Source organism: Mus musculus, chromosome 2 (assembly GCF_000001635.26).
Source record: "Mus musculus strain C57BL/6J chromosome 2, GRCm38.p6 C57BL/6J".
Lineage (NCBI taxonomy): Eukaryota > Metazoa > Chordata > Mammalia > Rodentia > Muridae > Mus > Mus musculus.
In genome coordinates, this window is record NC_000068.7 from 154637307 (window position 1) to 154653550 (window position 16244).

General features: G+C 49.8%; 1 protein-coding gene across 3 annotated transcripts in view; it reads left to right on the plus strand.

Annotated features, from left to right (window-relative positions):
* Zfp341 (zinc finger protein 341) overlaps nt 1-9515 on the plus strand; it is a 35006-nt gene extending 25491 nt beyond the window's left edge. The window contains exons 10-16 of one of the 3 annotated variants that reach the window (XR_374456.4): nt 708-916; nt 4010-4106; nt 4676-4808; nt 6183-6294; nt 6481-6551; nt 7382-7464; nt 8318-8399. Coding sequence is in view for 2 of the 3 variants with exons in the window: in NM_199304.1 (NP_955008.2) it covers nt 708-916; nt 4010-4106; nt 4676-4808; nt 6183-6294; nt 6481-6551; nt 8318-8832 (1137 nt within the window). In the remaining variant the exon portion in view is untranslated. Of the gene's footprint in view, nt 1-707; nt 917-4009; nt 4107-4675; nt 4809-6182; nt 6295-6480; nt 6552-7381; nt 7465-8317 lie in introns of all 3 variants that reach the window. The other 2 variants (NM_199304.1, XM_011239488.3) reach the window with 2 other exon arrangements.
* Nucleotides 9516-16244: the final 6729 nt, after the last annotated feature.

Here is a 16244-nt window from a genome sequence, read left to right on the forward strand (position 1 = left end):
TGGTGATGGACAACTGTGTGGGAACGGGGAATTGAACCTGGGTCCTCTGCAAGAGCAGTAAATGCTCCTAATGACCCTGATGGCTGAGCTGTCACTCCAGCCCCTACTGATGATGACTTGGGCTCCAGACCTTCCTGCCTTTTCTTCCCAGGTGCTGCGGTTACAGGTGGGCACCACTGCCTCAGCTAGCAATGTCCACGTGTTCTGAAAGTCACAACATGATTTCCTGTGGCATTAAAAGGGCAGAGTGTCATCCCTTCGCTGTATTTCCAGGCCTTGGGTAATTTTTATGGATACAGTCAAGCTTCACAGAGCCTAAGGGAGGGATAACTGGCCAAAAGACGAGAACCCTGAGCCAGGCACTGGTGGCGCACACCTTTAATCCCAGCACTTGGGGGGCAGAGGCAGGCGGATTTCTGAATTTGAGGCCAGCCTGGTCTACAGAGTGAGTTCCAGGACAGCCAGGGCTATACAGAGAAACCCTGTCTCAAAAAAACAAAATAACAAACAAACAAAAAAGAATTAAACAGAGGGCTAAGAGATAGAACCAAATGGTAGTCTGCTTGCCCAGTATTTGGGAGGCTCTGTTTCATCTGTGGTTGGCAGATTGTCCACGGCAGTGTGTATAGCCTCATTCTCGGTCGCGAAGCTGTGGCAGCTGTAGAGGCGACTCCCACCTTTCTCACCTTCCATTGTCTCCCCTCAAGGTGTACAAGTGCGTGGTCAAAAGCTGTGCCCAGATGTTCCCCAAGCTGGACACCTTTCTGGAGCACATCAGAAGCCACCAGGAGGAGCTGAGCTATCGCTGCCATCTCTGTAGCAAGGACTTCCCCTCACTGTATGACCTGGGCGTACACCAGTACTCCCACAGCCTCCTGCCGCAGCACAGCCCCAAGAAGGACAGCACCGTCTACAAGTATGTACCATGCCACCAGCTGTACCATGCCACCAGCCACACGACTACACACAGCAGGCAGGGAGCCCTGGGCTCAGATGCTCAGGAGTCTGAGGCTGAAAGCCGAGGTCCTGCCTGGAAGGTTTCAGTGTTGGTACCAGTAGGGAAAATGAGGCTGACCCTTCTTAGACCACTCTTGGTTTGCCAGCCATTTATCATAGAAAAGGGTTACCAGGGGCCAGAAAGATGGCTCAGTGAGTAAAGGTGCTTGCTACCAAGCTTCATGACCTAGGTTTGAATCCTAAGACCCAGCACGACTGAGGGAAGGAACTCACTTCCACAAAGTTGTCCTCTCACCCCCTCTACCAAGTACACACACAAAATAAATAAATACAAATGAGAAGGGGAAAATGTTTAGTAGTTCAGTGGGTAAGAGTATTTGCAAAGGACCTGGGTTCAGTTCCCAGTGCCTACATGGTGGTTCAGAACTTCCTGTAACAGAAGAGGGAGCTGGTGCCCTCTTCTGGCCGCTGTGGGCTCCTGCAGGCACAAGGTGCCTATAAACTCATGGCGACTCACACACACAGAAAACAGTCTTGGCGCATGCCTTTAATCCCAGCACTTGGGAGGCAGAGGCAGGTGAATTTCTGAGTTTGAGGCCAGCCTGGTCTACAAAGTGAGTTCCAGGACAGCCAGGGCTACACAGAGAAACCCTGTCTCAAAAAACCAAAAAAAAAAAAAAAAAAAGAAAAGAAAAAAAGAAAACAGTCTTGAAAAACGGTGTTATGGGTTGTCAGAAATGAGATCACTACATAAATCTTCAGCTCTTTGTCCCCGTGGCTGTCAATCTTTCCTTCACCCCTCCCTAGAGAACCTCCCTGTGTTTTCCGGGCCGCCTTTCTAGAGGGTGCATTCTGTAGACGCCTACCATCACAGTTTTGCCCTTTGGATTTTTCCTGCCCATTTGCTGGCTACTGGTTAGAAGCAGGTGTTTTGCAAACAGTCCTGAGTCCGTGGGAACAGGTGGGGACAGGTATCTGTCTGGGACACCTTCCACTGAATGTTTTAATGTTGGTATGGCTTTTGTGTCTCTATACAAACTTGTACCTGGAAGGACCTGACAGGTGGCCTCTCTTACCTCAGAAACTTCTGGGTGAGGCTTCTGGCTTGACAACAAACAAATGCAGATCTCTGAGGACAGGTGTGTGAGCCAGCTCAGGCCGCAGCTGCTTCAGAGTTGCCTGAGGGAATAATAAGGACTGTGGAGCCACCTGCCAGCGTTCAGATCCCAAACTGCCTTTTCCCATGCAGGACTTTGGGGAAAGTGTCAAACTGTCCTGGGCCTTAGCTTCCTCACCCGTGATAAGGAGGTCCTGGTAGTGCTTAGTCTATTAGGATGAGTGCCCCCTCCCTTGGTGTGTCTCCCACTCACTGTCTCCTATAGTCCTGGCTGATTCCCCTGTGTAGCCAAGGATGGCCCTTAATTACCTTGTCTTCACGTCTCTTAAGCACTCCTATGTAGTTCAGGCTGGCCGTGAACTCTCTGTGTAGCTGAGGGTGACCCTGAACTCTGATCTTTACCTCCTGATGCTAGGATAACATTTGTTCCACCGCACTTCAATTATGCAGTGTTGGGGACCAAACTAAGAGCCTCGATGCTAGGCAAGACTCGGGCAGCTCAGTTATATCCCCTCCCCTTCCTCCTCCCATTTTGTTTGTTTGTTTGTTTGTTTGTTTCCACATGTAACCCAAGCCAACCTCGAACTCACTGTGGCGCTGAAATCGGCATTATGTTTGAAGCGAGCCTCTTGCCTGAGAGAGCTGCAATTCTAGACCAGGGCCACTGTGCCAGTTTTCTCCTGGACTCTTAGTAAGGGTCAAATAAAAGAAGAATCTATCATGCACTGTTCTTGGAACACAGAGGTACTTAGCGAGAGACTGCTCAGTCCTCTTTGCTGTATTGTTCAGCAGTGAGCAGAAACCCAAAGTGACAATGACTTAAATGAAAGATTTGCCCTTCAGCAGGTAGATTAAGCTTTTCTGGTGGCTTTGGCAGTTGGTCGCTGTGTGTCCTCAGAATTAACTCGACTTGACCTGCCTATGGAATGTCCCCAAGCCACTGAAGTGACTCTCATGCCTACCACTGACTGTATTTGGTTCTTGGGTTTGTTTGTTTTGTTTTGTTTTTGTTTTTGCTGTTTTTGTTTTCCTTTCTTTTTGTTGTTTGTTTGAGTCAGGGTGTTGCTCCACTGGCCTGACTGGCTGGTGTGCAGCTGAGGCTAGCCTTAATTCATAGCAACCTTCCACCATGTTTCCCAGGTGCTGGCTTGTATCACACCTAGGACCCCCACTCCCTTTTTTTTCCTTTTGAAAATATGATTTATCGCCCGGTGTCACAGCACATGTAGCCCCAGCATTTGGGAATTGGAGGCAGGAATTCAAGGCCTCATCTACATAGAAGTTTGAAACCAGCTTGGACTCCATGAGACCCTGTCTCAAAAAAAGAAAAAAATATATTGATCGTATTTTCTCCCTAGTTACAAAAGGGCATTCTTGTTAAATACAGAGAAAGGGTGTTTTGTTTTGTTTTGTTTTTTAATTTTTGAGAATGTAGTCAGGGAGAACCTGAATGCCTGATCTTCCTGTCTCTACCCCAGGCCACTGGGGTAATAGGTATGGCCCAAGTCCCCCGAGATTTTTTTCTTTAAATTAAAAAAAAAAATGTTATTGTTGTTTATCCATGGAAACCTGATGAGGGCATTGAGTCCCCTGAAACTAGAGATACAGAAAGTTGTGAGCTGCATTGTGGGAGCTGGGGATTGAACCCAGGTCCTCTGGGAGAACAGCCAGTGTTCTTAATCACTGAGGCCTGATTTTCATTTTTAAAGGTGTCATCTGGCGTCCCTGGGGGATAAGGGACTTCAGGGTAAGAATGAGGCCGAGGAGCCAGAGAGGCTCGTACACAAGCTCCGCAGCTCTGAGGAGAGCGGAGGAGGTCAGAGGAGAGAGGGCACATTGAGAATGAATGGCACGTGGAATTTTGCCTCCTGAAGTTGGTTTAGGGGAAGCAGGGGAAACTTGCTAGAGCTCATCTCTCTCTTCTCTCCCACTGAGGTGTGTCAAGTGTGTCAACAAATACTCCACTCCCGAGGCCTTGGAGCACCACGTGCAGACGGCCACTCATAGCTTCCCCTGCCCGCACTGCCAGAAGGTAGGTGACACAGCGTTTCCCTCAGAGGAGGCCCTAAGAAAAGAAGCCTTCACAGAGGCAGTGGCACCTGACTTGGGTTTTGAGGAATGAGTAGGAGTTTATAACCAAGAAAAACCGTCCTTTGTGTAGGAAGAATAGCCTGGGGGGTAACACAGAGGGGGTATGCTCTGACTGGGCTCACAAGTGCCTCGAGAGCTGAGTGGTCTGGAGGGTTAGGTCTGACACTCCGGCCTCTAGCCCCCATGAACAGATAGGATGATGTTTCCAAGAAGCAAGAAACCAGGGTCCCGGGGGCTGGTGAGATGGCTCAGTGGGTAAGAGCACCCGACTGCTCTTCTGAAGGTCCAGAGTTCAAATCCCAGCAACCACATGGTGGCTCACAACCATCTGTAACAAGATCTGACTCCCTCTTCTGGTGTGTCTGAAGACAGCTACAGTGTACTTACATATAATAATAAATAAATCTTTAAAAAAAAAAAAAACAAAAAAAAAAAACAGGGTCCCAGAGCTTGGCTGTGGAAGGTCTGGGAAGGGGTCCTAGAACTGATCTGCCAAGGTCTTCCCTCTAGGTCTTCCCCTGTGAACGCTACCTGCGGCGTCACTTACCCACCCATGGCAGTGGTGGCCGATTCAGGTGCCAGATCTGTAAGAAGTTCTTCCGGAAGGAGCACTACCTCAAGCTACACGCCCACATCCACTCAGGTGGGTGCCCGGCCCACCCATGCCCCACCTACCCCTTCTTGTCTGGCCTGCCCCTCTGTTGCTTTTCCATCCTACCAGCCCTTCTCTGAATCTCTCTTCCTGCTCTCCACACTGATTGCCACTCACCTGTCCCCACCGGTGGCACGGGGTTCCCACCACCCCACCTGTGGACCGGGGGTTATCAACACCTTGAGAGTAGAGGTGAGTCCCAGAGGCAAGTGAGGGGACTTTGGCTCTGCCCTCTGGATTACCTCATGGGTCTAGGGTGACCATCCTCCTGCAAACACCTACCCCCTCTCCCAGGTTTCCTGCCTGGGGTATAGTAAAAGTTTTTTCTTTTAATCATTAAACTTTCTTGGAGGAGGGAGAGACGTATCACACATAGCTAAGGTTAATTTTGCATTCCCCACCTTCCTGCCTCTCACTCAAGTGCTAGGATTATGGGTCTGTGCCACAGGATTCAGTTGTTGTTTTTTAGTGTATGTGTGCGTATGTGTGCACGCGTGTGTGCATGTGTGTGTGTGTGTGTGCACGTGCGTGCACACCAGGCCTGCTTTAACCCTTATGCACCTGGCGATTCTCCTGCCTTCACCCCTCTCCTCCCTTTAGCAGTACAGGATTACAGATGTGCCCCTCCCGGCTTTATGGGAGTTCTGGAGATTCAGACTCAGGTCCTCACACTTGTATAGCAAGAATTTACCCATGGAGCCATGCCGATCCCAGAATTAAATTTTATCTTTAAAATAAGTACTGGCTGGGTGTGGCTACACCCTGTAATCCTGGCTACTACTCCCGAGGCTGTGATGGGAGGACCCAGGGGTTTGAGATAAGCCTGGGCGATAAAGTGAGTCTCTCTTTCAACACAATACCAGACAAAAATTCCTGCAAGCTAGGACCTGCAGGTCATATAAAGTACTCTCAACTCCCTCCCCAGTAACTGTGGTTACTGTCTAGATTGGGTGACTATAGTTTAACACATTAGAAAAAAACAACAAAAAAAAAAGATTTATATATCTGTGTTTGTGTGAGTGTATGCCATGTGCATGCAGTACCAAATGACACCAGAGGAGAGCGCTACAGAAGTTGTGGGCTGCCCAACAGTGGTGTGGTGCTTTCCTGGCAAGCATCAAGCCTTAAGTTCCATGGTGACACATTACTATAATCTTAGCACTTGGGAAGGCTGAGGCAGGAGGATTGGGCACTCCAATCTAGCATGGGCTACACAGTGAAAACTTGTCTCGAACCCCAAACACAACCCCTCCAAATTCCCTATGCCAAGTCAGGAAGAATAAGAAAAGCCAGTTGTGGGAAGGGCTGGGCCCTAAATTCAGCTTCCCTCCCCATGGGACTCATGTGGTGTTCCTGTGTCCCTAGGTGAGAAGCCCTACAAATGCTCAGTGTGTGAGTCTGCCTTCAACCGCAAAGACAAGCTGAAGAGACACATGCTGATCCACGAGCCCTTCAAGAAATACAAATGCCCCTTCTCGTAAGTAGGGGAGCCTTATTTATGGGCCTGGGGTTAGATTACTTTAGAGGGGACAATATGGAGGGCTGGACTTAGGGTCTCTCTTCATGTGCCTCAGTCCCCACCCTGCTTGACAAAGGCTGGTGCAGGGACCAGTGAGAGGACCCATGCTCTCACACCTAATTAACTGATGGCTTTGGGTTCCAGGATGCACACGGGCTGCAGCAAGGAGTTCAACCGGCAGGACAAGCTGAAAGCCCATATCCTCTCCCACGCTGGTAAGAGGCTTAGGGGACTGGCTAAGATGATTCTCAGAGATAGAGCCATCAGAAGGAAAAGCAGACACCCGTGTGAGACACATTGTGGGTTGCTGCTCATCCACTCCTGAGCGCTAGAAGCCAGATCTGTGTTGGGGACCTTGGCGCAACAGAGATGAATCAGATGCAGTCCCAGTCCCAGAGGAAGTAGTTGTGAGAATAGGGACTATGGGCAGTGACATAGAGGTGTGTTGGTGCCATCCAAGATGTGGCCCATGGGTAGCCTGGGAAGGCAGGTCAGAGATCTCCAAGCCACCTTCCCAGGGGAAACAAGAGTATTTATCAGCAGTATTTATCAGCAGCTCACCTTCCATCCACCCCCCCACCCCCACATCCATCGTCCACGCCCACCTCCACATCCATAGTAACCCAGAGTAGCATCTTCTCCTTAGTGGAACAGCCAAAAATGTCTCCAAAAGTTCCCTTGGAGACCAAGTTGCTCCTGTTAAAAACTTGAAGTAAACTGGGAATGTGGCTCAGTTGGTAGAGCAGTTGCTTAGCATACGTAAAGGCCATGGTATAATCCCAACAACACATAAACTAAGCGTGGTAGCTAACAACTGTAGTTCCAGCACATGGGAGATAGAAGCAAGAGGATTGAAGCCAGCCTGAAGCCAAGTGGTACGTCTTCAATCCCAGCACTTGAGAGGCAGAGGCAGGCAGATCTCTAAGTCTGAGGTCAGCCAGGTCTACAGAGTTCCAGGACAGCCAGGGCTACAAGAGTGGAACTCTGCCTCAAAACAAAAAAGCCATCTTGAACTACATGACAGCTCCCCCTCTTTTTTAAATAGGACATGGGAGAGAGTAGATCAAGACCTTTGACATCTTGGCTTTGAATCTTGATGCTACCAGCTTCCTGCTGGGTCGGTCCCAGGCAAGTGGCTGCCCCTTTTTGGACCCCAACCCCAGGAAGCTGAATGAAAGCTAAAGGCATTTACTGAAGGAGACAGGCCCCGCAGGCTGAGTGTGGGGGTCTGGGAAGTGCTCCACAGAGCTTGGGCCTGAGGAGAGAGGCGATCCAGGAAATCTTGCTTGGAAGAGAGAATAGCAAGTACAGGCCCCTTGGATAAGGAAAGACCAGAGGGGGCTGAGCCCAGGGCAAAGGGTTGAGGAGGGCAGGGCATGCTGCATCCGAAGGAAAGGAGGCCTCACAGCAGGGCTTAAGCATCAAGCCTTCTTTTTTTCTTTTTTCTTTTTTTTTTTTTTTTTTTTTTTTCTGGTTTTTCTCTGTGTAGCCCTGACTGTCCTGGAACTCACTTTGTAGACCAGGCTGGCCTCGAACTCAGAAATCCGCCTGCCTCTGCCTCCCAAGTGCTGGGATTACAGGCATGCGCCACCACGCCCAGCAGCATCAAGCCTTCTACTCTCTGTGCCTTATGAAGCATCCCTTTCTCCCACTGGCGATGGTCTGAGGGGCATCGGTGAGACCTGCAGCCTAGAAGAGGTGGCTGTGCCTGGTCACCCAAGTGAGAGGTGGCATGACCCACAGAGTTCACCAAGGCCTAGGGGTTTAGCAGATGACTTCAGGCACGGGAACAGCAAGTAGGAAGGCCCAGGGCAGGGAGCAGCAGAGTGGAGGAGTGAGTGGCAGGCAAAGGGTGAGAAGCAACAGTGGAGCCCCTGAGGCCCAACCGCACAGGGCCTGAGCCCACAGTCATTCCCGGGTGGGACACGGGCAAGATGAGGTGCCTGCCTGTGTCAACCCCTGATGGCTACTCATTCCCCAGGCCTGAAGCTCCACAAGTGTGGGCTGTGCAGCAAGTCCTTCAGCCGTCGAGCTCACCTGGCAGAGCACCAACGAGCCCACACAGGCAACTACAAGTTCCGCTGCGCGGGCTGCGCCAAGGGCTTCTCACGACACAAATACCTCAAGGATCACCGCTGCCGCCTGGGCCCCACCAAGGACAAGGACCTGCAAGCCCGGCGGCCTCCCCGGAGGAGGGCAACGGCGCGTGGTGGTGGCAGCATCGCCAGCGGGCACAAGGAGGAGAACCCCATGCCAGACCCGCTGGGGCTGGAGGAGCTGAAGGCCGCAGGACCCTCGCCTGAGGCTGCCCCTGGCAAGCCACCCTTTGAGCAGGACGCTGTGTTGTCCATTGTGGTGGGCGGGGACCCGGAGCTGGTGGTGCCTGGGCACACAGAGGGTCTGGGCTCCAACCTGGCACTTGCCGAGCTGCAGGCTGGAACCGAGGGAGGGTGTGCCATGCTCGCCGTCCCAGTCTATATCCAAGCCTCAGAGTAACCAGGCTAGACTTCCCGGAGGTGTGTGTGTTGGGGGCGGGGAGGGTGCACTAGCACAATCCCTTTTGGAAGTTACTGTATCAGCCTTGCCCCACCGCTGTTCTTCCATGCCCCGAGATTATCTGGGGAAACCTGTAGCACTCACAGGGTCTGAGGCAGGCACCATAGCTCCAGGGCATAGCAGCGGTAAGAGAGATGGCCAGAGCATGAAGTGCTCAGGGCCTAGCTGATGGAGGCTGGTACTTGGGCATCCTTTAAGACACGGTAGGGTGGCCCCACCCACCTATCCAGGTTACCTGGGGTGGCCTCAGGTTGTGCTGCTCTTCAGGATGCTAGCTGGATGTGGCTGGAGTCCTTGTGTGTTAAACACTTCTTGATGAGGGATTCCTCAGACGACTGTATGAGGTGAGCATGTAAGAGGCACTTATCCTGGGGCGTAGACTATAGCTGCCAGCCAGCCCTTGCTTCAGATTCACCACTGTGACCTGAGCAAGCACATCACCTCTCTCTGTTCCACGTTCCTCACCTGTGCAACAGGACTTCGTATAGCACTACCTCCTAGAGTGTTCCGAGGACATAGTATACGAAAATGTGCAAAGGACTGGGCACAGTACCCATGGCCTGGCAAGTGCTCAATAAATCTCAATAAATGTTTTTACCAACCTCATGGGTCCAAACCACCCAGGCCTGAGTCTCAGAGATTCCTTTCTTGTCCCCCAGGTGGCACCACTCCCTCTAAAGCACAGGAGGATACTATGTAGCCCTCCTATTGACCAGAGGAGAATCAGCAGGCTCACACGGATTACAGTCATAACTCCAGCAGCCCACAGCACTCAGGAAGCTGAGGCAGGAGGATTTTGAGTTTCAGGTCAGCCTGGGTTATAGGCTGTTGACCCTCTCTTCCTCATGGGTGCAGGACTGAAGCTTGTCTGGTGGTTATCACAGAGCACAGTCTGTGCAAATGGCCCGTGGAAGAGGTTTATACTTATGTGTGGAACTTTAGAATCCTGGGTCTTCCCCCATGCTGTGGATTCTCTAGATAGAAGTCCCTCTCCCTGTGTGTCCCTAACTCCAGTGGTCCCTTCCAGTCCAGCCGGTCTGGGTGGGAGGCAAGCCAGGACAGTTTGAAAGGCAGTAGGAGAAGTCCTCAGTACTGCATTAAACCAAGTGATGGCACACTTGTGTAACCCCAATGTGGGTAGTGAAGGCAGGAGGTTTGGGTACATTGAGATGGAGGCCAGTCTGGGATATGTGGGACCCCTGTCTCCAAATAATAAATGTCAAAATAGTGAAATTAGAACAAACTACAAATAAAACAAGAATTATGATGACATGCACTACAATGGGAAACTCGATAGAGGTCTCCATGCCGGGAATGAGGCAAGGATTCATTTCAGTGTGACCCCAGCAGGATACTGGAGGTCTGGCCAGAGCAGTACAACAGGAAAAAGAGATGGGGGAAGGGCTCGTGAGGGGGCTGCTCAGCACCTACCCCATGGCAAAAGGAGGGAGCCACACACATCCTTACACATAAATAAATGCAGAAAATGGGAAAGAAATGCTCCAAAGCCTAGAAAGGGTAATATAACCCTGACACAATGGGACAGCTAGCTACATGCAAATGTTCTAATCTCTACAGGCGGTGGTGATGCACACCTTTAATTCCAGCACTTGGAGGGAGAGGCAGGCTCCGATAACTGTGACTTCCAGGCCAGTCTGGTCTGACTACACAGAGAAACCCTGTCTTGAAAAACAAACAAACAAAAAGAAAAATAAAACTTAAATGTGGCCGGGTGTGGTGGCACACGCCTTCAATCCCAGCACTTGGGAGGCAGAGGCAGGCGGATTTCTGAGTTCAAGGCCAGCCTGGTCTACAGAGTGAGTTCCAGGACAGACAGGGCTATACAGAGAAACCCTGTCTCAAAAAAACAAAAACAAAACCAAAAACCAAAAACCAACAATAACAAAAACAAAAAACAAAAAAAAAAAAACCCTTAAATGTGGGTATTTCACTTAAAAATCTGGGTTTCTAGTGTGGCAGAATTGGGTTATCTGACATGGTGGTGGCAGCAGGTGGCGCTGTGCAAGCCAGTCTCAGGAGTTGGTATGTAAATGCAAGTGACCCTTGACCCTGCTAATCCCTGCTGTGTCCCTGGCATTTCAACGGAATGTTTGCTGTGATTTACTTTATAGAAGTATTTCTAAATTCCCAGGTCTCAAAGGGGATAGAATAAAAAAATGGAACAAGAGGGCCAGAGAGAGCCATCGGAGCCCCTCCCCCCATAATGTCTCCAGAAGCCTTGGCTGGCCTCAGATGACAGACCTTGTGCTTCTCCTGCCTCCACCTTTGCGTGCAAGGATTAAGGTGTGTGTGTGTGTGTGTGTGTGTGTGTGTGTAGTCAACACGCCCAGCGGCACGTGGCTTTGATGTTTTGTGCTCAGTTTATTATTTATTTTGCTGTGCGGCCCCGTAAGTTTGTCCCTGGTCCTCCCATCCTTTCCGAGCTGCACATCAGCGGCAGCCTCTAAACTGGCCTCAGGGACTTACTCTCTTAAAACGTAAATGATATTAGTTTCAGCATTTGAGAGGCAGTGTGTGTACTCATCCCTGTGAGTTCGAAGCCACTCTGGTCTACACAGTGAGCTCCAGGACAGCCAGGGCTACATAGTAAGACTGTCTCACAAAGTGCATACGTATGGTGTGTATATGTGGGTGTGTGCATGCCATGGTCCACGTGCAGAGGTCAGAGGACTTCTGGGAGCGGGTTCTTTCCTTCCACTGGGATCCAGGGATTGAATTTAGGGTGTCAGGCTTAGCGCTGTCAGGCTTTCACCCACTGAGCAGACTGGATAGTTTCTTTGTGTTTCCAGTTCTTAACTTTTCTCCTTTTCTCCCTCTGCTTTTATGTGCCCTGCCCCTCCTGCCTGGAACACTCTGAACTCAGAGTCACTCAGGTCCCTTTGAGCTGTCAGCAGTTCTGCTGACTTGCTTTCCTTGAGGGTAGGATTACAGAGATGAGCACCACGCCCCGCTGGCCTCAGTTTCTTCAGCAGCAAACTTAGAGGGTGGGATTGAGTACCTACTGAGTGCCAAGTTTCGTGCTTTGTACCTTACTTTTTATTTTATTTTTTTATTTCGGGAGCTAGCGAGATAGATTAGTGGTTAAGAGCACTTGCTGCTTGGCTTAGGGTTGCTGCAAAGAAACACCGAGATCAAAAAACGAGTTGGGGAGACGAGAGTTTATTCTGCTTACATTTCCACATAGCTGTTCATCACCAAAGGTGGTCAGAACTGAACCGGAATTCAAGCAGGGCAGGAACCTAGAGGCAGGAGCTAATGCAGAGGTGCTAGGGGGTGCTGCTTACAGGCTTGCTCCTTGTGACTTACTCAGCCAGCTTTTTGGTTTTGTTTTTTTAAGAATTATTTTATATATATGAATGAGTACACTGTAGCTGTCTTCAGACACACCAGAAGTGGGCATCAGATCCCATTACAGATGGTTGTGAGCCACCATGTAGTTGCTGGGAATTGAACTCAGGACCTCTGGAAGAGCAGTCAGTGCTCTTAACCACTAAGCCATCTCTCCAGCTGTTTGTTTGTTTGAAGACAGGGTTTTCCTATGTAGCCTTAGCTGTTCTGGAGTCACTTTGTAGACAAGACGGGCCTTGAACTCACAGAGATCCACCTGCCTCTGTGTTGGGATTCAAGGTGCACACCACCACACATAGCTCAGTCTGCTTTCTTATAGAACCTGGGACCACAAGCCCAGAGAAAGTACCACCCACCCGCAATGGGCTGAGCCCTCCCCATTGATAACTGAGACGATGACTTACAGGTATGTCTCTGGAGGCGTTTCCTCAGCTGAGACTCCTCCCTTTCAGATGGCTTGAGCTTGTGTCAAGCCTGGTAAACTCTTTCTCTCCCCTGTGCAATGAGGAAATTCAAGCTAGATTAGATTATATTAAGTGCAGGTTTATTGGGAAGTTGCTCTTGGGTAGGTTCACCAGCTCAAGAACCAGGGAAGTCACCATGGGAAGGAGAGAGGAGAGGAAGAAGAGAAAGAGAGAGAACTTACGAGTAGAGAAAGGTGAGAAGGAGAAGAAGAGTTGGAGGAGACCAAAGTGTCTGGAAGATGTAGGGAGGAGCCTCTGGGGGAAGGACAGTCCAGTTCCTGGGCTGGAAAGTTCAGACTTGGGGGCAAGGTATGCCAGGTAGGGTCTGAGGAATTCTGGGAGAACCTGGAGGCCAAGTCTGCTTTGGTATAGAAAATATTCCAGGGTCTGAAACCAAACAAAGTCAATGGACAGAGCCAGGCAGTACAACTGCTCTAGCAGAGAACTCCAATTTGGTTCTCAGCACCAACATCTATCACAACTATCCAATTCTAGGGGATTCCAGAACTAATTCAGTCCTAGGGGATCCAACGCCCTCTTGTGGTGTCTGTGAGCACCAGGCACACACATGGTGCACATACACACATTCAGACAGTCATACACATAAAGTCCTTTTAAATGTAAACTTCTTGTTGTTGTTTTGAGACAGTCTCTTTGCATAGCTCTGGTTTTCCTGGATCTCACTATGTAGACCAGGTTGGCCTCTAACTTACACGACTGTGCCAGTTGTTCTGACTAAAGAACAATTCTGTGAAGAGATTCCGATTTCTTTTATTTCTATGTCTCCTCTGTTAGCATTCCTTCTAGGTTCTGCCCAACAGTTACCTAGCAACATCCAGATTGGCCTGGCTTGCTATAAAAGGGGTTGTTTGGGCCCTCCTTGCTCTCTCTGCCCCTTCTCTCTCCCTGATCCCCTTTTTCTGCTCTCTCCCTTCCCCCCTCCCACCTCTCTCTCCAGGTGTTCCTGGCCTGCCTGTCCTCTTCTCTCTCTGTCTCTCTGTCTGTCTTTCTCTGCCTCTACTTCCTCTCAACTCCCCTTCCTATATTCCTAAATAAACTCTATTCTGCTCTCATCCCTTTACCTCAGGGATGGCTCAGCACGGGGCCGCCGAGGCTCCCCTCTCACCTCACCACACCTCACTCTACAGAACATATCCTGGCTTCTTTTTATAAAACATAACATCCTCCATCAATTCTAATCTAACAAAAGGCAAAAGGACTTTTGCTCATAAATATATCTGCAGTGCCTAAAACGGCCCAGAAATCCTTCAGTCAATATCTGTGGATTGAACATCACACTTTAAAAGAACAAGACCCAGGCTGCCTATCCTCTGCTCCCACCGCAGGGCAGCTAAGAGTGACTTCCCCAGGTGGATTGTGCTATGTGGGTTTAGACGCAGTCTGAGAAAGGAAACTTCAGTTGTCTAAAGGCCGAGCAGAGATCTTCTGGGAAAAGGACTGAAGCAATAGGTTGCAAGTCCCAGTTCACAGAGCAGGGCTAGGTGGCCTCGGAGAACAGGTAGGACCAGTTTTGCCTGCCTCAGGGTAGGAGGAGTGAAGGTCTCCAATACAGGTGCTCCCGACCACCCCCACAGCTTCAAACCTGTCCTTGTTCTCAGGGCCCAAAAACGTTCCTGGAAGGTGGCAGGGTCTACACTCAGAGTTAAGGGTCTGACGTTCTCTGGGGGTGGTTGGGGTACGTTTAAGAGCTCAAGCCCTGAGACAGGCAACTGAAGCCCTGTCCTTTGTAGTCACAGAGACTGTACTGTGCCTGAGAGGGAAAAGGGGTCTCTTCTAAGGTCTCACTGGGGTCAAGCTCCCAGATCATTGTTACCTCTGTCCGTCCTTTCATTAACCCACTTAACAAGAATTTTCCTAGCTTTGAAGATAAGTCGTGAACACAATGATCTGTATGATCCTTTGAGGAGATAAAAAATGAACACAGTGAGTACATCAATTACGTGGTTTGTTGTAAAGTAGAAAGGAATAAAAAGGGGAGTGTGTGGAGGGAGGGTGAGAGGGCGGGGGGAGGATCATTCACTTCATCAAAGGATGCTGTGTGTGTGTGTGTGTGTGTGTGTGAGAGAGAGAGAGAGAGAGACAGAGACAGAGACAGAGACAGAGACAGAGAGAGCCTGAGTCTCTCGTGCAGCCTAGACAGATATATACCACATATAGGGAAAGTTTTGTTTATATATGTGCATCTATGTGCCTGTGGAGGACAGAAGAGGGCCTCCCATCCTGAGAACTGCAGTCACAGCTGGTTGAGAACCTCTGTTCGCATGGTGACCATGGTTGCTGGGAACTGAACTCTATCTTTTGTAAGAACAGCAGATGTTCTAAGCTCTGGGCCTCTCTCTGGCCTCTCTCTGGGCTCTCTCTGGCCTCTCTCTGGGCTCTCTCTGGCCTCTCTCTGGGCTCTCTCTGGCCTCTCTCTGGCCCCTGTAGGAGTCTCTGCTCTGTTGGGGATCCATCCAGAACCTGTGCATGTGAGGCAATGACTCTGCCACTGAACTACACCCCAAACTCAAAAGTGATTTGGTTTGGGGTCTCAAGTAGCCCAAGCTGGCCTTGAACTCGACAAGAGTGGGTTTGAATTCCTGATCCTCCTGCCTTGGCCTCCTGAGAATTGGGTTTGAGATATACATCACTCTGCTTAGCTTTTGTCGCACTTTTCTTTTTAAGCATCTTTGGTTACCGGTTACCATGTACAGAGGTAATGCTAGAGGCAAGGATGAAGAGGGCACAGCCTGTGGGGAGGGGTATCAGGCTCCTGCGGTACAAATGACAATAAACATAGTGCTTCAGCAATATAACTTTTTTTTGTATAGTTTTGGAGGTCAGAGGCTCATATTGCTTGTTGCTTAAGTCAGGGTTGTGTTAATACGAGGGAGTTTAGGGGAGGACAAATCTATCCATTACTTTCTGTCTTAAAAACAAAAATTGCAAGCCGGGAGTGGTGGCCCATGCCTTTAATCCCAGCACTCAGGAGGCAGAGGCAGGCAGATTTCTGAGTTCAAGGTCAGCCTGGTTTACAGAGTGAGTTCCAGGACAGCCAGGGCTACACAGAAAACCCTGTCTTGAAAAACCAGAAAAAAAACAAAAAAACAAAAAAACAAAAATTACAACCAGGCATGGTGGCACATGCCTTTAATCCCAGCACTCGGGAGGCAGAGGCAGGCAGATTTCTGAGAAATCCTGTCTTGAAAAACCAAAAAAAAAAAAAAAAAAAAAAAATTGCATTTTATTTATGTGTGTGGGTATGAACTCAGGTCCTCTGGTTTGGCTGCAAGTGCCTTTACCTACTGAGCAATCACATCTCTGAATCCCCCTCCCCATTTTCAAGACAGGATTTCTTTGTGTAGCCCTGGCTGTCCTGGAACTCACTCTGTAGACCAGGCTAGTTTTGAACTCACATAACTCTGCCTGCCTCTGCCTCCTGAGTGCTAGGTTAAAGACATGTATCACCACCACCTGGGTTTTTCTAGATTCTCTCTCTCTCTCTCTCTCTCTCTCTTT